At 38.6% G+C, this 22186-nt stretch overlaps 3 protein-coding genes and 2 pseudogenes across 6 annotated transcripts; 3 read left to right on the top strand and 2 right to left on the bottom strand.

Annotated features, from left to right (window-relative positions):
• The first annotated feature begins 355 nt into the window (after nucleotides 1-355).
• Nucleotides 356-877, top strand: LOC126795811 (B3 domain-containing protein REM19-like). The gene is made up of 2 exons (XM_050522559.1): nucleotides 356-457; nucleotides 614-877. The coding sequence occupies exons 1-2, from the start codon at nucleotides 356-358 to the stop codon at nucleotides 875-877; spliced, it is 366 nt and encodes a 121-aa protein (XP_050378516.1).
• Nucleotides 878-3455: 2578 nt separating this feature from the next.
• LOC126795810 (hexose carrier protein HEX6-like) lies at nucleotides 3456-4805 on the top strand (annotated as a pseudogene).
• Nucleotides 4806-4940: 135 nt separating this feature from the next.
• Nucleotides 4941-12342, bottom strand: LOC126796127 (CBL-interacting serine/threonine-protein kinase 8-like). The gene is made up of 14 exons (XM_050522892.1): nucleotides 12038-12342; nucleotides 11463-11525; nucleotides 11302-11373; nucleotides 11089-11196; nucleotides 10930-11004; nucleotides 10778-10831; nucleotides 10535-10660; nucleotides 10007-10096; nucleotides 6493-6615; nucleotides 6289-6408; nucleotides 5883-5999; nucleotides 5629-5685; nucleotides 5458-5532; nucleotides 4941-5313 (listed from the first exon to the last, which is right to left on the bottom strand). Exons 1-14 carry the CDS (start codon nucleotides 12194-12196, stop codon nucleotides 5212-5214), a joined length of 1341 nt encoding a protein of 446 aa, XP_050378849.1. The 5' UTR covers nucleotides 12197-12342; the 3' UTR covers nucleotides 4941-5211.
• Nucleotides 12343-15859: 3517 nt separating this feature from the next.
• On the bottom strand, nucleotides 15860-18040 carry LOC126796128 (F-box/kelch-repeat protein At3g06240-like). 4 transcript variants are annotated; one of them, XM_050522895.1, is made up of 3 exons: nucleotides 17668-18040; nucleotides 16774-17321; nucleotides 15860-16659 (listed from the first exon to the last, which is right to left on the bottom strand). In XM_050522895.1, exons 2-3 carry the CDS (start codon nucleotides 17258-17260, stop codon nucleotides 16028-16030), a joined length of 1119 nt encoding a protein of 372 aa, XP_050378852.1. In that variant the 5' UTR covers nucleotides 17261-17321; nucleotides 17668-18040; the 3' UTR covers nucleotides 15860-16027. The 4 variants fall into 4 exon arrangements, with proteins under 4 accessions (XP_050378852.1, XP_050378853.1, XP_050378850.1 ...); XM_050522896.1 differs by having other exon boundaries at nucleotides 15860-16554; XM_050522893.1 differs by having other exon boundaries at nucleotides 15860-17321; nucleotides 17668-18037.
• A 2341-nt stretch (nucleotides 18041-20381) lies between these two features.
• Nucleotides 20382-22111, top strand: LOC126795809 (chloroplast stem-loop binding protein of 41 kDa a, chloroplastic-like; annotated as a pseudogene).
• The last annotated feature ends 75 nt before the right edge of the window (nucleotides 22112-22186 follow it).

Below are 22186 nucleotides of genomic sequence, written 5' to 3'. Positions count from 1 at the left end.
AGTAGCCATAGAGGCTGGGGGTATCCTAAGTGAGTTATTTATTAGCTAGTTTGAAATTATCATTTGGTAGATGTGTCATAAAGATTAACCATGCGATTGTTCCTTCCTTATAACTACATTTGTAGATATTGATGAGGATGATGGCAACAATAGTGAGATTGATGACGATGAAAATGAATATTCGGAATTCATTGAATCTTCAGTAGCACCACAGCCTCACAAAAGGAAGAGAACTGGTTGTAACAGACCAATTGAAGCGCACAGCAACATCAAAGACATTAGTGGCTCATCTAGTACCAAACAGTTCTTGCAGCAAAGACCTAAAGTTTCTAGGACTAAGCATCTAGTAAAGGGAATGGGAGATGATCCAGCTCATCGTAGAGCAAAGGCTTTCAAACCTGGAAAACCCTTTTTCATGGTTACCATGTCTCCTACATATGTCCATGCACGTTATCTGGTAAGCTTTCTATATATACAACTGTGATTTTCTGTTTACGACTTGTTTTGAACTAGCCAAAATTGCTTCCTTTTAACACAACAGAAAATTACACTATACTCGAGTACAGTTTTATTCTTTTACATCATCTTCCATGTTTTCACTTCCTATTTTCAGCATCTGCCATCTGCATTTGCCAAGGAGCATCTCAAAGAGCAGCCCAGCGAAGTCCGTCTTCGAGATTCAAATGAGATAAAATGGCCAGTCGAGTTCCGTCATTCCACAAGGGCCCGCTTCAGAGTTGGTTGGTGGGAATTTGTGCAAGGCAACAACTTGAAAGTGGGAGATGTGTGTGTCTTTGTGTTGATTGAAAAAAGTGAATTCTTATTTGATGTCCACTTTTTTCCGCAGCACATAGAAGTTGCACATCACAAAACTTGAACGTGTTTTATTTTAATGTTGACTTCATTTGCTGGATAGATCAATTTCCTGAAATCTTATCCATTATAATATTCACAAAAGTCACATAAGCCATAACTTAATTCAAAGAACATTCAGGTTTTACAACTATACAGAGGCATAAGAAAGCAAAATCCAATTCCCCCCAATGCCAAGTCATTGCTCCTCAATAAAAAAAAAAAAAAACTAGAAACACAAAAAGCACTACGTCTTTATTACCTCCGAATCAGAGTAAGATAAATCAGAATCTGATTCATCAAGGTGTTCTGATGCTTGCATCAGTTTACAAGAAACAATAGTGTGAAGAATTCGGAGAATCAATGAGGACCTAAATAGAAGCAAGAAACTTATCGTTTACCTCATGTAGAAATCATTTTTCTTTCTTTTCACTTTTATAATTTATAAATTACGATCATACCTTTAGTACCGTAGACATTTGGGTAGTTCAAAAATTTAACTATAAAATTTCTCTTTTGGCTTTATTAATAGAAGATTATAAAATTTAGGAGTACAGAAATGATTATATCCTTACTAATCATCACTTGGGTTCTCTTGGGTGCTTGAATTTGATGCAGTCCATGGTTTATGTGCAGATAACTCACATTTTTTTCACGAAACTATCAAAACTGCGGATGTTTTGGCAAAAACAAAAAAGTAATGATAATGAATTAGGTTTGATCACCTTTGATTCTCCTCATTTTCACACTGCTCAAGCTTTTTTAGATGATTTAGCTGCTTTTACTCGAGCTAGGAGAGTCCAACTAGTGTTTAGCTTTTTTTTTCTTTGTTTAGGCTCTTTTGAGCCTTGTTTGTAACAAAAAAAAAAACATTGAGCTCAACACATTACTAACGAAACCGTGTTCAAATTCCCAACGGCTTACCAACATGTTCAACGACATAATCTAAAACTGCTTTAAACCAATCAAACCAGATTCCAGCAACCCAAATTCACCAATATGCTCGATTACCGCAACTCTTCACCTCGAAGAGAATCTACCAATCCACCCCAAACCAAGGGGACCTTGATCTTACTTCTCTACTCTTGTATGCTTTTGGCCTATACCAAACTAGCACGAAGGGACTAAATGTTGAGAATTCAATTCTATACTTTAATTCCCCCAGATCAAAAGAAAATCTCAGGGCTTAATATAACATTCATTCAATAATAGATACACTTGGCTCAGATACACACAACATTCATACTGTAGTTTGTAACTGGTCATGGATATTACTCCAACAACCAGGGCCCAAGTAAGTGCATGCAAATGTAATAAAAAATGGAACATGATCATTTTTTTAGCAAAATGAATTGAATTCATTGGCATAATGTCATAACGATCACAAGGATCAAGCAACTGAATTGATAGGCCAATCCAAAACCTAGCCAACTAAGCAAAAATAAATGTGCATCTAGCGCTTATGCAAACTAGAAAAAAAAAAACAGTTCAAAGCAAGAAAAACGTTCAAACAAGCGGACATAACCAAAATTCAAAACAAAAAATAAGAAACAAAGTAACTTTATTCTAAATCTAAAGCACTCAACAAACCAACCTAAATGAGCCGAACATCAATTGTGTACCTACTAGGATAGGAAGGGAGAACCTTAAAATTAGAATCTTTCCTAGCCGAGCTAGGAAATCAGTCATGCACCATCGCGTCATCGAGGCCCATGCTTTTGGCCTCCTCCTTCGCTGCTCGTTCATGCATCCGCTCTGCACCGACAGCCACCACCACCCTCTTGGTCTCCAAGAAACTAGCAAGTGTGTGTTGCATCTCATCCTCCATCTCAGGATCAATATCCAAGCTTCGCTTGACGTGTTTCTTCTTGTCCCTTTGGCCACGAGGACATCCATGCTTCAACAGAGACACACTCGAGTGCCCAAAGCACCCGCCCCTACAGCTTGCAAACCAAGTTTGGTTGCGGAAACAGAAACAACAATAAGAGGAAGACATTGCTTACTCTTCTTGCCAGAATTCCCTTCTACCTCCTCGTGGCGGCAGCAGAACCCTAAACCCTAAAGATCTAAGTAATAGGTGAGGAAACAAAGACCTCCCTCACATGAACATGATGCTTTCCCTTAGGAGGAGACGACATCGGTGGAACAGGTGTGGTTATTAGGGTTTGAGGAACGTTAGCCCTAAACACCATATGACGGAGTTGCGGAAGGAGCAGCAACAAGAACCTCCTCCTCTTCCCCCTCCATAGGGCAATCCAAACCTCCGTGATTGATCATCATACAAATCCGGCACCGGCTAAGCGAACGTTCATACTTGTACACGACCCCAATCACATCGTCGGGAGAGATCCAGAGACCCTGATCCAAACGACCTCCATTCTTGACGTGATTCACATCACATTCGTTGGTGAAGGTAAAGAGGAAATGATCACCTCTTGCATCGACCTCCACTAGAGCATTGAGGCGCCACATGAGCATATCACACTTCTAAAGGAATTAAAATTCACCGTGCGGACAGTGTTCAGTTTGCCAACCAAAAAGAATTGAGGGGTTGTGAATCCTTGAACATGACATTTGAGGTTTCCTAAGTTGACAGGTTCGTCATGACTTATGACTTGAGAGTGAGAGCTTGGAGGCGAGGCATGCGACCATGGAGGCGACAGAGGCAACTTTGGCCGTGGGAGCAACGGAAGCAAAAGCATAAAAGCCATTGGAGATGGAAGGACACCGAATGACAAAAAATTTCGAAACCGTAACCCTAGCGGCTCGAGAGCGTATAAGCAAAGGGAGAGACAAAAAAGGTCATGGTATTTTTTTCTATAGTGAAGCTAGAGAAATGAGATGTGGACATTGAAGAAACAAATATCTTTCAAAAAAAAGGTCACGCAGCATTATCAATGCCCACATAAGTAAGATTATCGCTGAGAAGTGAGAACGGAGAGAAGTTAATACACAATACAGTTGGTAATATACCATAGTTATTTTCAACAAAACAGTTCTAATAATACATCACTTGTACAACTGTTATTCACCCCTTCAACAACACATGGTTTCTTGCAAGGATGCTCTGCCAGCATACCTCTGTGCTTGAGCTATCTGAAATATAGAACACATCTGTCGGGTTGCTGGGACGCTCAAACATAAGCTTTTGTCCCTGATCAGAAAATGAGGAAGCACACAACATAAGCCTATACAAAGAAAGTATAGGCCTCAACTAGTTATAGCACTATACCATTCTTTCAACAGCTGACTGGAATCAATGTCATCTCTTTTTATGCTTCAATTCTCTTTCGAACACTTGGTCTAAGCGAAAGCGTGTCGCTTCTGTCTGCGGTGATCAGCACAGGAGTGGTGGAAACTGCGGCAACCTTCATATCAATGCTTATGGTGGACAAGCTAGAACGAAGAGCATTGTTCCAAATAGGGGGCATTCAAATGTTTGTCTCAAACCATAATAGGCAGCATTATGGCAGCTAAGCTTGGTGATGTTGGAGGGTTGAGCAAAGTTTATGCATATATGGTGCTGCTCTTTGTGTGCATATACGTCGCCGGATTTGCGTGGTCTTGGGGACCCCTAGGATGGTTGATTCCGAGTGAGATTTTTCCGTTGCAGATTCGATCAGCTGGACAAAGTATCACTGTAGCAGTGAACTTTCTGTTCACTTTTGCCATTGCTCGGATCTTTCTTTCTATGCTTTGCTGCTTCAAGTCTGTTATCTTCTTCTTTGGAGGATGGGTGGTGGTAATGACTGCATTTGTGTACCTTCTGTTGCCTGAGACCACAAATATTCCTATTGAGAAAATGGATGAAGTGTGGAGAGTGTGGAGAGAGCATTGGTTTTGGAAGAGGATTGTGGGAGAAGTGAGCGAGGACATTAAGCTGTAAAGACTGGAGGTTAGAAGTTTGATTACTATGTTTTTCAGTTTTATATGTTGACACCATTTGCAGAACTGTCTGGGAAATACATACTTCCCCATAAGGGAATTGTAAATTCTTGTTCTCTTAATGGTTTTAACTTTAAACATGGTTTCTAGCAAGCAAGTTAATGAGAAAGAAAAAAAAAACTACACACTAAAGACTGAGTAGCTCTCATGTCAACCCTAGCCACATATATTTCTTGAAATATGATAAACTGTCAGCTTGTACAGATAACACTAAGACCACAAGACAACACATCAACTCGATACAAACTTACACTAAAAAGCCGAACAAAGTATTCTCTAGTACCTATAATACAAGGATGGCACTGTCTGCATAAGTACGCGGATTAGAACCCCAACTTAATGCCTCATGCTCCACTAGTGTTGTTAAGTACAAGTAGAGCAATGACCGTACAGTGAAAGCAGTTGTGTAAGAAATCAATGCTTTCTACTTCTACTCTTGCTGATCCTTGATTTGCTAGATTCAGTGGGAGGTTTCCAGATGATATCCTCAAGATTGCTACAGAAGTGTTTGTAAAACTGTGGAACAGTAGCAAATCAGAAACTACAGAAAAAGCCGTAGGACTATTGTACTTGCAAGGAGAGACCCACCTGACAAGCATGCCATGCGCACACAAAGGTGGTGCAAGTTACCTTGAGATAAAATTCAAACTAAAAATTTACCTTGAGGAATTCACTAGCATCTCCAGCAGCTTTCTGAATGTCTACCATATAGAATGTTGGAGCGACTTCAAAAATCTTCAGCCAATAAAGAAAAGAATCAGTGATTCATTATACTATTCTATAAAGGGTTAGCTACAGGTTTAGAATCATAATTCATAAGTGAAAGCTTACTTCGAGAATAATGGAGAAATGAGACGTTTTATTTGTAGAAAGACCCTCCACTCGCATCTGAAATAATAAGAAAACAGACGTGTTTTGCATCAGTATTTGGAAAGTCAAGAGAAGTCATCCAGGAATATTCTTCTAGGAAACACACATTAGACAAGTGAAAACTAAACCAAGACATTTAAATATCAGTATATTGGTAGAAGAAAAAGAAATGACAGACCAAGAGTGGAGTACGGTAGAAAATCCTAGCTGTTTACCTTATAGTTGCGAATGTGTGTCTTGAAACCCATTGACTGTGCAACAACTTCCATGCTCGATAGTACGACCTTTGCTGGCTTTTGTGAGACAAAGCGCGTCTGGTACTTCATACAATCCTATCAATGAAAGAAATTAATACATTTTGTTACTAGCAAGCTGACACAAGAAAACTATCTCTCTCATGTAACAACATCAAAATGCATGATTTTCAGAGATTAATCTCAATTTATTGTGTAATTTGATGCTTTTGTGACAGATTGAAAGATAGGCTAACAAGATTAGGTAGTTTTCATGCTGTGAATTTGAAACACTTAATCATGTATTGACCACAATATAAATGTAGAGGTATCAATTACTCAGATGCTATAGCATAAAGAGAGAGGGAAAGAAATTATAAGCTCTTACCTTGCCACGGTCAAAAATTGATGCAAGGTTTAGACCTTGAGATAAGATGATCAAGTCAAATGCATTAAGAACTAAAGGACCCATGTCCTCACTGCCCTGGTGCTCGGTATCCCTTTGTTCCTACATAGAGCCATATATGTCGAGAAAGTTACTATAGCTTTCAATCTCAACTAAATAAAATGTATATTTCAAACCCTTACCAACCTCAGTCTCGTCAAAGACAGCATTTACATCATCCAGATTTACGTCTTCATATTCTAACATTTTGGCAGGAACATAGTTTTTCTGAAACCACTCATCATTTCTGATCTGTTCAATTGTAATACGCTGCATTGACACAAAGCCACAAAATTACATTTCATAAACGACTCCATTGTTGCTAAAGAAAAGTAATTCAATAGAAACCTTATAACAATACCACCAAGGATCCAGACTTCAATTGTAGTAATTATACTAGTTCATACGTTTTCGATAAATCATCAACTGAACTGAAGCAGGTAATGCTAATGAGAATAAACCTCTTTACATTGGGTATGATGTTTAAAACATAAAATCACCAAACCAAATTAAAAAGTCCATGGTACACAAGGAACACCACCTTCCCACTATAAAGTTGATATGACTGCTACATTATAAAGAACTGATCATTGATTGTTACCATAAGCACACTAAAGACAATTTATACTTTGCATTCATGTTTCTGTTCTTTGGAAAGAGCAACTTATTAGAGAACTCAAATTAATTGCACAAGCCAGGCATGAGAAGCTCTGTATATTAGTAATAAAACAGATATTCATAGTTCGTAATAACTAGTTTTCTATTTTAATTAAAAATCACACCACCAAATTCAATTCATACCAGCTTAGAATTTTTTATAATATACAAATACAGTAGTGATTAAATAAAGGGGACACTTTAAGTACCAACTTTAACAGTCACATTACCGACATCCTAGTAGCTTAATCCTTCATTTGAGCTTGAAAGGAACTAGAAGGAACAGCACTGCAAGAACTCAGACCAGTATACCATACAGCCAAATGTGTTCTTTCACATAATTCTATCATACTTCTATCATACTATCATAGTCCATGGACTCAATTGGTGCCAAAAGCATAAAAATCTAGGACAAGGTATTTTGTTTAAGGCGGCTAATAAGGATAATTTTTTTTAAGGTGATACTCTGGGGAAAATGAGTGCTGTTGTTTAAGATTGCGTGAATGAAAAGGAAGAGAATATAGGGGTTCTCTAATCAGACCAGACAGGTTCTTGAGAAAAAGATGAAGACAATAGATATTATATGAATTAAAACACGAGCAATTTCATTCACTGGTTTCTACTTGCAAGCAATACAAAGTGACCCTTATACAGGGCAACAGAAGATTCCCAAACCCAACATTCAATGACCCACATTAATGACTTCTATACGTCTATTGCTACTGACTGACATGACATAACTAAAAAACAGAAAAGATGAGTCAGTACGAAAAATCTTAAATAAAACATCTAGAAGCAGGAACTCATAACTAATACGAATCAGCAAATCTAAATGACTCTCGACTCTTCTAGAATTTATTTAGCTTTTGTTTTATAAAGTGTCAAATGTAAGTACACATCTGATCTCCATTGACTCTCCCACACTTGGTACAGTTCATGAAAAGGAAATTAATTCACTCCTATTTGGTTAGCCAGGTATAATCTATAGCCTATAGGCAATATGCAGGTGGGCCATGGAATGGAGCCATGATCTAAAAATCAGCCGCCTAACCCGCCTAGGTGGCGGGATACCATGGAGAGAATGCCTTATCGGCTTCTAGGCGTTTGAGGGTCTAGGCGGCCTAAGGGGGTCTGGGGTGGGCTTAGGCAGGTCTAGGTGGATTTAGGCAGCGGCCTAGGCGGACTCTGGGCAAACCTAGGCGGTCCGGGCAGGCCAACTCAGGTTTTGCCTATAATTTTTTTTCAATTAAAAATTGCATATTCACCTACAAGGCCGCCTAGCCGTCTAGTGCTCCAAGGCAGCCGTCAGTCCTAGGAGTGCCTGTCGACTTTTTGAACCTTGCAATGGAGGCATTATATATAGAGTGTGGATGGGTAAGCATCAGTGGTTTTTGGTAGAGTCAAGCATCACAAAGGTTTCTATGGCTGTTCCATATGGCAAGTACAGTGTAAGGTGAAATTTAAAGGCTGAACTAATTCAAAGGATATTCCAAAGCATAGGCTTACTACAGGCCTGCTTAGCCACCTCAAAAGGACATTGTATTTGCTTGCAGATTGTCATCCTCCTCAGATGCCACAAAAGCACCATCATTACTGCATATGCCATTATGTCGCTTTCTTCCACTAGCTCCTCAACAGCAGCCTCATCTTCTGCAACATGGATTTTGTATTCAAGTGGTTCTTTTCAATTCTTTCTCAAGGCCTTACTTCTTCAGTTTTCTTCAAGCTGTTCCTGGGCCTGGTCTGGCATCTAATGCCTCTATCGAGATATCTAGTAAGCATGTCATGCTCATATTTCTCATGTTGTCCAATTAGGATATCCAAACTCATCTCATTGTCAATCAGTCAACATACCCAAAAGAGGTAGTCGTGCTAGTTGCACTTTCCTTCTCTAATACCATATGTTTAAGGTCATTGAAGGCTGAACAATAGGAAAGAATGGGTGTTCCGGTTAAAGAACTGGGAGACAGAAGTCCTAAAACTCTAATTATTCATGACTGACTTGTAATACCTTAAACAGACCTAATAGAAACTAGAAGGACTCCAATAGATTTAAATGATATTAGAATTTTTTTTTTAATGTCTGGACTGTCTGTTTGTAAAGCTTCCTCAACTCATTAATACGAATTAGTATGTGCAACCCATTCAAGAGTGGGTAACAAGTATGGAAGGACATTTGGAAAGATAAAAGGGTTCAGTGCTTAGAACAATCTTCCGGGTGAAATCCCCTTATCCACAAGTTCGGAAACATTAGTTCTATCTGACACTTCTACACGTCTCAGAAACATAATCTTTTTAATGAGTGGGCTAAAATGTAAGAATCCTGCGATTGGGGACAGCTATACAGCTCAGTAGTGGCATGGCAGACCCCATATATATTTAAACGTAATACTAAATTTTCTATAGGAATTATTTAAAGAGTTAAAGCCATCAATAATCAACATCAAGTGGAAATATCATAAATTTCCAACCCCAGAAGAAAATCCTACAGTTGATTTTTATTAGAATTCCAATAGCCAGCCCTGTATTCTGGAGTTGGCCTCCATAAATTAAACTTTAAGGCACTTCTAAGTTTAGAAACAAATGTAACACAACCTTAGACTTCTATTTACAGTGGCCCTCTCCCTTGACATGACAACATTCTGAAAGAGGAAAGGGAAAAGAATATTCATACATGAAAAAAATTGTGCAAACTGAAAAGGATATGTAAATTTGTTAGCATATGTTTAATAGACTTTTTTATATCACTAAAAACACAAATCTTCTTAGTACTTTGGAACAGTATTTCTATTTTGCCATTTGTTTCATGACTTAAACAACTATCTCATGTTGGATGGTTACATGTCATGTAATCCATGGTTTATAGTGCATATAGCTTTGCTATATTTCTCTTTTGCCAAACACTGACACCTATATTTCCAAATTTGTAATACAGTGATAAAGTAAATACATTTCCACTAAATGCATGTGATTGAGCAAGCCTAGTAACCTAATCAATACTTACAGTTGCAGGATTTGGATCCAGAATGCTATGAATCAAGGATTTTGCTCCCACCGGAAACCAACTTGGGCATGAGAACTGTGCTTTCTCAATCTGCAGAAAAAATGACAATGACTCATTTATAAATCATAGCACTTTTTGACATCCTCACTAGTAGACATCGGATGAGGAAAAATAGTTTGAGAAATAATTAAGGTAGAGTTCTAAAAAATGAAATGATAAAGCCAGAATCCCCGCACCTCCAAATTAGGTGAAAGAACTTTGAAAAAAAAAGTGAAAGAACAGAGGCAGTATTTCATGTTCCTTCAAATTTCACAACCAATTGCACTAGTTCGAAAAACAACATGATCGACAATTCTTAAGAAGCATAGTTCTCAAATCTACGAATTGAGTAATATATGTAAGAAAAAACATTCACTAGTCATACAACTATCAACAGTTACACATATTGATTTAAAAAAACAGTACCGAACTCTTGTACTCCAATCACAATGATAAAAAAGTAATAATAAACATGAAAGAGGTTCATGCCTTACTATATAGTGTGGTTAGGTCAAGCTCATCAAATGGAAGATATCCTGCCATGAGAACATAAAGGATGACCCCGCAGGACCAAACATCTGCCACAGCACCATCATAACCCTTGTGACTGAGGACCTAGAGCAAGAAATGACAAGATAAATACAAATAAAGCAGTTGCACGCATGAAACAAACTATTGGGGACTTGAGGTATAGTCAAAATCAAACACAGAAGGCAGCTAAATTTATTGTACCTCAGGTGCAACATAGTTAGGGGTCCCACAAGTCGTGCGAAGGAGGCTGACTCCCTGTGTGCAAACAACATACATAAATGATCACATGCCAACAACTTCATACTATCTCTACTGTAAAAAATTTCATATAAGAGATGATACCACAATCTTACTTGTTCAGGCAATGCACTCAGACCAAAATCTGAAATTCTTAAATTCCCAAGAGAATCAAGCAAAAGATTTTCCGGCTGCACAAAAAACAATGACATAATTTTCAATGAGACATGCAAGAAACAATAACACATGCTTTGTAGAGGCATTGAAAATAATACCTTTAAATCTCTATGATACACTCCTTTGCTGTGGCAGTAATCCACTCCATCAATAAGCTGTTGAAAGAATCTCCTGGCTTCACCTTCGCCAAGACGTCCATGGTGAACCTGAAAAACCAACAAATTTTCTCACTGTTAACATCATATCACCACTTTCTTAAAATGTCACATTGCCCAATCGAGCAATCCCATTTGAATTCAGCGACCACTCACTATTTTATCAAACAGTTCACCACCAGTAATGAACTCCAGTATAATATAAATCTTGGTCCGACTCGCCAGAACCTACACCAAATAACATAATAGAGTCAGTTACTTGCATTCAATATTCTGCATACAACTATTTTAAGGTCAAGAGTGGAAATGCCACATGCCTCATGCAGACGAACTACATACGGATGCCTCACAAGCTTCATTATGGATATCTCCCTCTTGATCTGCATCATAAACATCAACATTTCAAGCAGAGATACAAAAGATAGAAGCTCCATTAGGCTCAACTCCTTAACCCAAAACCAATCAATTAAAAAAGGGACAATTTTTGCTCTTGATTCAATTCTAAATTAACATAGCAAACAACTGACAAGTGACTCGACTCCCGTTTTACAACCACCTAACTTCGAAAGCCGCAAACTTTAGCATAATTTCCCAAGCAAAAACACAAAATTTCAAATTGGGTCAAGCTCCAGTCCCTAAAGGCCTAAACTAAAACAACTCCTTAAACAAAGTTGCAAGCTTTAGAATTTCCTCTCAATTCAAAACCAACATAGTCACATAGAAGTGTAGCAAGTCAATTGAGTAATTCCCAAACTCTAAAATCAATTTCCAAGAAGAAACACAAGAAACTCAAACTGGGGCAAGCTCAAGTCCCTTAGCCAAAACAACCCAACAAACACAGTTGCAAACTTTACTCAATTCAAAACCAAAAAAAGGTGATCAAATTGGGTACCTGATCGACCATTTTGTGCTTGATGATGGAGCTCCGATCGATGATCTTCATAGCCACACTCTCACCAGTCTCAGTATTCTGAGCAAACTTAACCTTGGCGAAGGTTCCTTCACCGATCGTCCTCCCAATCTCATACTTACCCACTTTCCTGACCACCATTTTTGTCTCTCAAGATCTCAGCTTGGGAGCATTTCCTTCTCAAGAAACCAAGCAGATATGAAGACTTCGACTTTATGCCCAAAATTATCTGTTTTAGACAGCCAAAGAGAGCACCAAAGAGTCCTGCTGGTTATGAGGAGGAGGGTCTGAATTTCAAAAAGAGCCAACATTCTTTTATATTCTTTTGATTTTGAGGGCTTTACTCTTCAGTGGTTGATTGTGGGTGGGTTTAAGAGGATATGATCAAAACTCAAAAGGCTTTAATGTTAAAGTTGAGGTTTAAATATGTATTAAATTGGTCAAGTTGAAGTGTTGAGCTTTGTTGGCTGTTGGCATGTTTCTTTGGACAACTTTCCTATTCGTTTGGTTCACGGATATTTCCACGCCTCTATTTTGAAAACGTATAAGAATGTGAGATGAGTTGTCGTTCTAGTAACGTCTCTAAAATATTTCGAAAGTAAATGGAGTCAGATATTTGAGAGGCACAAGTTTAATGTCATGCACCTCTTACATACGAGGAGAATGAATGAAATCGGTAATATATCAGAAATTTATATTGATTTATAAATACTTTTCGGATATTATTAGTTTGGTGGTAGTCCAATGTTATAGTACGAGGATGGAATTTAAAAGGATTTGAGTGAATTAATTATTCGGAAACATTATAATGAGAGGTCAAAGAGTTGACTTTTTACTTGTTGGGTTTCTTAGTGAAAGTCGTAAAGCTCGTTAATACGAGTTCGTAGATACGCAGTACGCATAATTTGGAGAATGTATGAAGACGTTGTTAGCAATAAAAGTTATTGGGTTTCATAAAATTAAGTATAAAAGAGAAATTTTGCTTTAGGGTTTCGTTTTATTTCGCAAACCTTTTCTCTCTTTCAAAAATTTTCTTTTGACCCGACCTGGCTTTTCCGACGTCGCATGACCTTGCCACTGATCCAGATCGACTTGCCTCCTTCCTGTAAGCTTCTATGTGGCAGCGGTTTGCGCCACTTCATGCTCGTATGCGTGATTCGACACATACTTTTGGCAGCGGCGACCCGGAATTCAACCCGGCTTTTCCAACGGTTTCAGACGTCGGCACCGGTCAAGTTCTTTTCTTCACCTCTACTCTAGCCTCCTTATGGTGGTGGCTTGTGCCATTGTGAGATGGTTTGGGAGAATCAACGCTTGGAAGAGCAGTTTCACCCTTGAAGTCGATTTGGCTGCTTCTATGATTTTCGGCGATTCCACCGGCCCAAACACCGTCACCTCCACCTTCAGGTCCTAACTTCCATTATCGTTCATTGTGGTGTTTGGAGGCTGCAAGGTTGTGGTGGTTGTGCAGTGTAATCGTCACCTTGTTTCCGACTGTGAATTATCTCCATTTTGGGCTCATGTCACTGCTAGTTCATGTTAATGTGATTCTTGATGGTTTGTTCCATCCATTTGAAGACTCCACTTAATCTGTAGATTGGGAGTTGAGCGTTAAGCAACGTTTTTGGTTGTGTTGGATTTCTCTTCCTCCACAGCGCCATTCTGAACGTTTCCGACCACTTAGGAATTTGGTTAAGGTCAATGACGATTGCCTTATTATAATCTTCATGTATGTGGATAGTTGAGTATTTGGAAGTTTAAGGGGAGTGAGTGGAGGGCCTTAAGCAACCTCTTTTTGTGGCATGCAACGGCACCTCCGACCAATTTTAGAGCTTTTGATGGCTCTTGTGTCTTATGCTCGTCGATACGAGTGTTTTGATATTTAAATTGTTGAATTTGGTTGTTGCTTGAGCTTGCTAGGACTTCGAATGGTTAGTGTTCCTATCCTTTGGAGTCTAAACTTCAGATGCTTGTATAGGTGGTTATGTTGGATTGTTAAGGGCTTAGCCGCTTAGGTGACCTTGGAGGGTGTCGGAGAAAGAGTTGTATCGAGTGTTATGCCTTAGGGCTAGGTTTGAGTGTACGGTTAGAGTGAAAGTCCTTTTGCTTCCGATTGTTACTAAGTGGGAAACGTAACATTGTTTGGGTGTGGGTTATTTTAAGTGGTTGGTCTTGTTCTGGTGACCTCAGGAGGTCTAAGATGAAGATTGTCTCATGTAGGCAACTCTTCGGGTTATTGGTTGAGGGTTCAATGTGCATTGTAAGTGCTCTTGATTTGATTTATTACTAAGTTGAGACCTTGTCACTTAGGTGTTCCTTGGTATGGAGTGGTTCTCGGTGATTATTGTCTATGTAGAAGCCGCAGCAGGATTTTAAGGTGAGTAAACCTGACAATGATCATCATGATCGAAGTAGTGTTATATCTATTGAATTTTAGTTTGAGTTGTTAACATAGTCCTTGCATCACTAGCTTATAAAATTTGTTCTAAAAATATGTTTTGGTATAAATTACGTGAACTTGATCATTTACGGTTCATGGGTAAGTAAAACGGTATTTTAGTAAAATGATTTTAAAAAGTTTTGGTGATTATGGACTATGGTGAATGTTCTGGTGAAATTGAATTATGCATGTGGATATTGATATGATATAGTCAATTTATACATGAATATTAAATAGTAATAATAATATACATATATACGTTGTTATATTATATTTTATATCCTTGAATGTGATTATATCTTAATGTGGAGAAATGGACCGGAAGGGCAGAAAATGTACCTTCCTATTGAGTGATTATTTGATATTGTTGGTAGATGAGACCGGAAGGAAATAAAATGTATTTTCCTGTAAATTGGTTTATTGTATGACTTGTTCATGTTCTGATGTTGTGTGAGTCGCTTGGTTTTGTATAATATTATTATGGGTGGATTGATTATTTTGTACGTGTCGTTTTAACATTTGAGTATTGTTAAAACGTTTTCTGGTCTTTGGACCTAGTGATGACAATTAAATCGGGAACCAAACCTTTGGCCGGATGATTGGTTACGATCAGTTTGAGCTCTAGTTTGTCTGCCTATGCACGGCATGAGTGGTAACCTAGTAGGGTTATCTGGGCCTCATGAGTCCATGTTTCTAAAAGGGAATTTAACTCTGTTATGTTTGTGTTGGTTGTTGAGTTGTTAAATTCCCAAGACATGAATTTTGTCATGTGTTTCCATTTTGATAAAGGGATATTATGTTTTAAAAGAAAACAAAGTGAGAGTTATTATATTAGTTTTCAAATGAAGGTTCCATAGTTCTGATTGAGTTGTTGGTTTGCTTATTTTCTTTATTTTGTCGCATTTTTCTATGATTTCTTGAACTATGTTTTTATGCAAGAAACACTGGTATTCATCATGTTATGTGGATTTTAAATGTCATTACTTATATCATATAAGCATGTTTATCCTGAGTTACGTTTACTCATACGAGATTTAAAAGCTTACCAGGTAGGGTATTTATGCAGGTTGATGTTCGTGTTTGCGTGAGAATTTGGGGATGTAGCGACTAGGGTAGAATGTTGTAATTTGAGAATTTTTCTTGTAACTAGTTTTTTGTAACTGTTGCAGTTACTTTGTAGATATGGTTTGTGCAACTTATAAGTGTAATTATTTTGGTTTAATTCGAGCTGTCACGTTTTTAAATTTGAATTTTATTAATCAAAATTCAGGGCGTGACAAAATCAAACCTTTCGGTCATTGGCTTGTGGTGGTTCGACAGTCATTGCCAAAGATAAGAATGGCACAAGCCCTTCTTTCTAGAGAAATCACAATCTTATTATTGATATAACACTCAGAAAATTAGAGCATACAAAGCATTTGATGATCATTGCTAATATGATGAAGTAAATTGGCATCATCATTGGAATGTCAAGACATGGAAATGAATTATTTTTCTTTCCAAACTAATTTGGAATGAATTTGTTTTCCATATCATGATATCCTCCCAACCAAACGGGGCCTATGTGCTTCATTCAACAGAACAAGGCTCTCCATGTGAGTATCTACAAAATAAGAGCCGGTCTCATAAGAAGTTCCATCAGAAGGTCTAACTTTGAAATGAAGATCTCTAGTCTCTCGAGTATAGGGTTCATATGATAACAGTTCCTTCCCATCGCTATTCAATAGAAGTTCCCCATTGTTTCTGAAAGTGATCACTCTTCTTACTCCTTGTTCGCCAATGTCGATATCAAATAATTTCGTCCAAGACTCCACAACACCATACTCTTTCATGATCCACACAGAGTTCGAGTAATATGAGTCTCCATATACCTCATTATCTGGGACCAAAACAAGTGAACCATTCAACAAAACCACTGTCATATTCAAGTGAGGCTTTGAAGATAAACAGCTGGGAAGTGCAATCTCATAAAACACCTCATTCTCCATATCGAATGCCACAATCACATTGCTTGAAGAACCCTGTCCTGGTGGAGTATGTGCAACCCAGTGGAATGCACCTGACACAAAGGCCTGTGGTGAAGATTTACTTTGCACCAGAATATACATAGGACCAGGGGCAGCAACCTCTCGCCATGATTTAGTAACAAGGGTGAAAATCTCGACTACAGGTGGAACAACATTTTTCTTAAGATAGGCAAGTCTTACCAGCTTGAGGTCATTAGTAATAGGGTCACAGCCAAGACCAAAGATATGCATAACAGGGCGGAAGAATGTACCTGCTCCTGTTCGAAAGGAGGTCTCCATTGTTGTATTCAAAGAAGGGTTCCAAAAAATACACCTGCTCCAGTCAACCAAGCAAACTATCCCATTCATCAGGCCAACAATTGGGAAATACTGCCCACTCCACATGTTATGTGGGGGTTTGAGATTCAAGGTGGGACTGTGAGGAAAAGATTCATCATCCTTGTGCAAAGCAAAGCACTCTTCCTCATCACTAGTGATCCAAGTCCGATACCCATGATCGTCTTCGTCAGCATATTCGCATGCAGAGTAGTGTCGAAACAGAATAATCTGGTCCTGCAGCTTGCTTCTTTCACCATGGCTAGCTTTATGACGAGCATGATTGAGGTGGGTGGCGATGAATGCAGGGCTTGAAATGAGAGAATGCCATGTCTTCGCAACACACCTGAATCTCATCAATGACTTCACTGGTACTCTAACCAGTACCTCTGTAAGGCATTCGTCTGGGAGATAATCAGACATGTTGCTCTTTTGATGTAGAACCTTGAAGCTAAACTGAGCCTTTTAGAGAAGAATCCTGAAGCTTAACAGAAACAACTAGTGTCAGTATTGCGTAGAGCAGCACTGTAACTAAAGCCAAATTTGTCCACATCAACTTTGAAGCTTCGTATAATACCAATGATGATGACAATGATCATAATAAGCAAGAGAGCTACTCAATTGGACTTATTCCTTGATCAAAGGGCTAGAGTTTTTGCCTGTCTATTAGTATACAACAAACTACTAGCATTCATAACTTCAATCGATAACAAACTACAACATTCATAACTAGCAGCAAGTCCAATTCAAACCCAAGATCGAATTAGCTTAATTGGAATCGTAAAAATTAAGTTCAAAAGCCTAGAACTTCAATTATTCGATTCACCCACCTCGGTTTGAATTGACTAAAATCCTTTGGAGGGTTTGTAGATCGCCTCCCAAGCTTCAAAAAGAGGTAAGGATTGCACCGCATCGTAGCCGGAACAAGGAGTTCCGATGGGTACCAAAACGGATTGAAACGGCATTGCTGCACTCTTCTTGCGTCACTAAAGATTAAGATGCTGGTACATTCTTGAAGAGATGAATCCAACGCCGCCGGTCTCACTCGACTCTGTCACCGGACGACGGAGATACCGCCGTTTTACTAAGCGGGTCGAGTTCGGGTTATCGGGAGGGGAACAGAGAGAATCGAGGAAATTCTGATGTTTTGTGGTTTTTGTTTCCTTTTGGTCAATTCCGCTATTTATAGCCTCAGCTAAAATCGGAAATTTCTGTATGTTAGCTATATTTTTTGCATACAAATTCTGAAATGAGCGTAATGTAACAAGGAAAGAGTTGGCCAAATTATCTGCAGATCGAATGTTGCAATAAGGTGAGAAAATTGAATCACCAACCTTTTTAATATTTTCCATAAGTTGTCTAACAAACCACTAACATAATTGACATATCATGCAAAACAAACATAATGAAACAATAATTTTATTGATAGATATATGACCTTATATATAGTCATTACATCAAAGATCCCGATGAATTAGGGATAAGATAACATTCCTTAACTAACTAGGTTATACTAATATGAACAAGATACATCAATAATGCATAAGATATGATTCTCTTACAACACTTCCCTTGTATCACAATCCTAATGTGACATAGTGCAATATTGTTGTCTCGGTAAAAACCTAACCAAGTAAAACAAAAACATATTGGGTAAAATAAAAGTCTTGGACGAAGGACAAAAAAGAGTACAACACACTAACTACAAATAATCAATGCATGTGACGTAGACTCTCCCTGATGTCTACAAAATTGTTCCCCCTGATCTTTAACTCAATATCGGAGATCTGATAAATGACGCAAACCAATGTGTTTCACATGCCTCACAAATGTAGATTTTAGAAGAGACATAGTAAACAAATATGCCACATTATCCTCAGATTGAATCTGATTAACTTTGATATTTAACATCTCTTTTTGGTGCTGATTATAAAAGAGCTTTGGCGAAATATGTTTTGTATTATCACCCTTAATGTAACCTAACTTCATATGTTCAATGCAAGCAGCATTATCTTCGTAAAGACATGTAGGTTCAACTATAATAGAACTTAATCCACTAGCATCTCGAATGTTAGTAATGATTGCTCGAAGCCAAATGCATTCTTTGACTGCTTCATGCAATGCTATAATCTCATAATGATTCAAGGAAGTAGCAACAAGGGTTTGCTTGGTTGATCTGCAAGAAGTCCCCGTATTCCCCATGGTGAAAACATAACCAGTTTGGGAGCGTCCTTTGTGTGGATCTGAAAGGTATCCAACATCAGTGAATCCTACCAATTCACCACTGGAAGTTGTAGGAAATGAGGAATTGTCGTTCCAGCGCTGAGAACTAGCATCGGCGGTGACAGTAGCAGCGGCAGCGGAGCCGTGTCCAGCTTTCTAGGCGGCGACGGTGGCGACTTGGTACACTAAGCTAGATAAAGCAAAGCTCCTATAGCACCAAAATATGGTATATGGATATTCAGGACCAAGAATCTCTTCATCATCCTCTTTCAGACGGAATAGATTTTTCTTGGTATCCAGACTTCTTACGACCATGGGAGTACTAGCAAGATGCATAATTTTGTCCATACAGAAGCGCGTGAGCATATTTCGGACATATGCAGACTGGTGTACAAGGATTCCACCAATTCTATGCTCAATTTCCAAACCTAAGGCAAAACCAAGTCTTCCCTATGTCTTTCATCTCAAATTTTGCCTTCAAGTAGCTTATCATCTCACCAATCTCATTTAGAGATCCAATTATATTCATGTCATCGACATAAACAACTACTATAACAAAACCAAAACTATTGCGTTTGATAAAAACGTAAAGAGCACAATTCATCATCCTTGTATCCCTTCCCAATAAAGTACTCGCTCAAACGTGTATACCACATTCTACCAAACTGATTCAATCCATAAAGTGAGCGTTGTAACCTAATAGCATAGGCTTTGTATTGCTTACTTGACTTGGGTACTTGAAGTCCCTCAAGAACCTTCATGTATATTTATGTATCTAGATCCCCATAAAGATACGCGGTCACCACATCTAACAGCTGCATGTATAGTTTTTCAGAAACAACTAGACTTATTAGATATTGGAAGGTAATGATATCCATAACTAGAGAATATGTCTTCTCATAGTCAACACTAAGACGCTGAGAGAATCCTTGAGCGACAAGTCGTGCTTTATACCGCAGGACTTCACCTTTTTCATTCAATTTTCGAACAAAGACCCATTTATGTCCAACATGCTTAACATTCGGCAGTACTTCAACGACTGGACCAAATACTTGCCTTTATTTAGTAAGTCTAGTTCCTTCTGGATTGCTTCCTTCCATTTTTTGGCCAATATGATATTCGTCGACATTCTTCAACTAAGCACGGTTCCATGTCTTCGTCATGAATTATTTCCTGAGCGACGAAATAAACAAACATGTCATCAATGTACATAGAAGTCCTATCCATGACCTCTTGAGCATTTAACTCACTAAATGAGATTTATTTTCTCTCTTATCAACAATGAGTCTGAAGCATCTCTCGGATCATCAAGTGTTGATTCATGGACATAACCATAATCAAAGACAATCTCGAAGCTCGGTTTATTCGAGTTTATGCTGAGTGGATTGGTTTGTTCCTTGACTTTAGCTTTTTTCTTGGTTGTGAGTCAGTGGAACCTTTCGGCCTCCCTATCCTCTTGGGAGGGGCCGAGACCGTCACCGTGGTAGGTTCGGCTGAGCCATGCCCTGGTACGGCGGCATCTCGGGACTTTAAACCTTGCAGGACAGTTTGCAGCAAGTATACTTAATCTCGTCACTTTTGTAATATCCGTAAACGCGTTAGGCATCGAATATGCTACCATGTGTAATTGCAAAATTATCCCCGATTTGTGAACGATACCCTCTTGTTTTATACTACTAACGATGCTTACAAGATTAATATTGATGTCGAGTAATCAAACTGATTAGGTCTAGATCGTCAACATCAACAGTGGTGGTCATGCAGTAATTGGATTCTACTTTGCAAAAGAGCTTCTGGGCTCTGGCCATGAGGTCACCATAATGACTGTTGGTGAAGAAAGCTCGGACAAGATGAAGAAGACCCCATTCACCAGATGCTCAGTAAGTACTCATACATTCTTGTATGTCTACTAAATGTACCGATAAATTAACTAGACGAGTTTGATATAGTAATGAATGTCTCAGTAGCTAGACTAGCTAGCTCGATCAGCCTGATCCCGAGCTAGTTCACAACTGTTTTTCTCATTGTATATGATATTGAGCGTTTGCTTTGGTGTTCTTAAGGAAAATATGAGTGCTGGAGGGAAGACAGTGTGGGGAGAACCAGCAGAAATTGCTAAGGTTTTGGAAGGATCAGCATTTGATGTTGTGTTGGATAAGACTTGGTTTTTGCTTTAGTTTACTAATATCTTTACCAATGTCATGTTGCCGTAGAAAAGAATATTGCTGAAGTGTTTGGTAGTTGGGCAAGTTTTCGTCCACAGTACATGATAGGATCCGGCAACAACAAAGATTGCGAGGAGTGGTTCTTCGATCGTAAGTATATGATTTCAGACAGTTTCCAGTGTGATATTATTTTAGCCAAACATAAAACCAACCTGTAATGTACCTGTAATGTTTCCCTGTGCATGAATTGTGAGGGACAGACCAGTTCCAATCCCTGGCTCTGGAATGCAACTTACAAATATCTCCCATGTTAAGGACTTGTCTTTCATGCTCACTTTAGCAGTTGAGAATGCAGATGCTGCCTCTGGTAACATTTTCAATTGTGTCAGTGATCGTGCTGTTACTCTTGATGGATTGGCAAAACTCTGTGCTCAAGCTGCCGGACGCCCAGTGTACATAGTCCATTATGAACCAAAAGCTGCTGGGGTTGATGCAAAGAAAGCATTTCCATTCCGTAACATGGTAATAACATTTTCAGTGAGAAGTTTTGGACATAACATGAACATCGACAACATAATGCATCTATGACTACTACTCTGGAAACATATTGTGCTTGGCTATAATATGGCATCTATGACTAATCGTGCAGTACCCTGCACATTGACTAAAAATGCTTATGAGATTATTTTTGTCTACTTTGCAGCACTTCTATGCAGAACCAAGAGCTGCAAAGGATATTTTGGGATGGAGAAGTACCACAAACCTCACTGAAGACTTGAAAGAGCGATTTGAGGAGTACTTAAAGATTGGGAGAGACAAGAAAGCCATCAAATTTGATTTGGATGATAAGATACTAGAGTCCCTAAAAGTTCCAGTAGCTGTGTGATTGATGACCACCTTTACCTTTTGACTGTGAAACTGCAATTTTGTGTCTTGTATCACTGTGCACTAAAGACATTGG

The sequence above is a fragment of the Argentina anserina genome, chromosome 5 (genome assembly GCF_933775445.1).
Source record: "Argentina anserina chromosome 5, drPotAnse1.1, whole genome shotgun sequence".
Taxonomy (NCBI): Eukaryota; Viridiplantae; Streptophyta; class Magnoliopsida; order Rosales; family Rosaceae; genus Argentina; species Argentina anserina.
Note: the sequence above shows the minus strand (reverse complement) of the source record. Positions and strands in the feature narration are given on the sequence as shown.

Coding starts and splice junctions, on each gene's coding strand:
- LOC126796128 (XM_050522893.1), bottom strand. CDS start 17,260: ATGTCTGATTATCTCCCAGACGAATGCCTTACAGAGGTACTGGTTAGA.
- LOC126795811 (XM_050522559.1), top strand. CDS start 356: ATGGGAGATGATCCAGCTCATCGTAGAGCAAAGGCTTTCAAACCTGGA. Junction 458..613: donor ATGTCCATGCACGTTATCTG/GTAAGCTTTCTA, acceptor TCCTATTTTCAG/CATCTGCCATCTGCATTTGC.
- LOC126796127 (XM_050522892.1), bottom strand. CDS start 12,196: ATGGTGGTCAGGAAAGTGGGTAAGTATGAGATTGGGAGGACGATCGGT. Junction 5,686..5,882: donor CACACATTCGCAACTATAAG/GTAAACAGCTAG, acceptor TTATTATTTCAG/ATGCGAGTGGAGGGTCTTTC. Junction 5,314..5,457: donor ATGCTAGTGAATTCCTCAAG/GTAAATTTTTAG, acceptor ACTGTTCCACAG/TTTTACAAACACTTCTGTAG.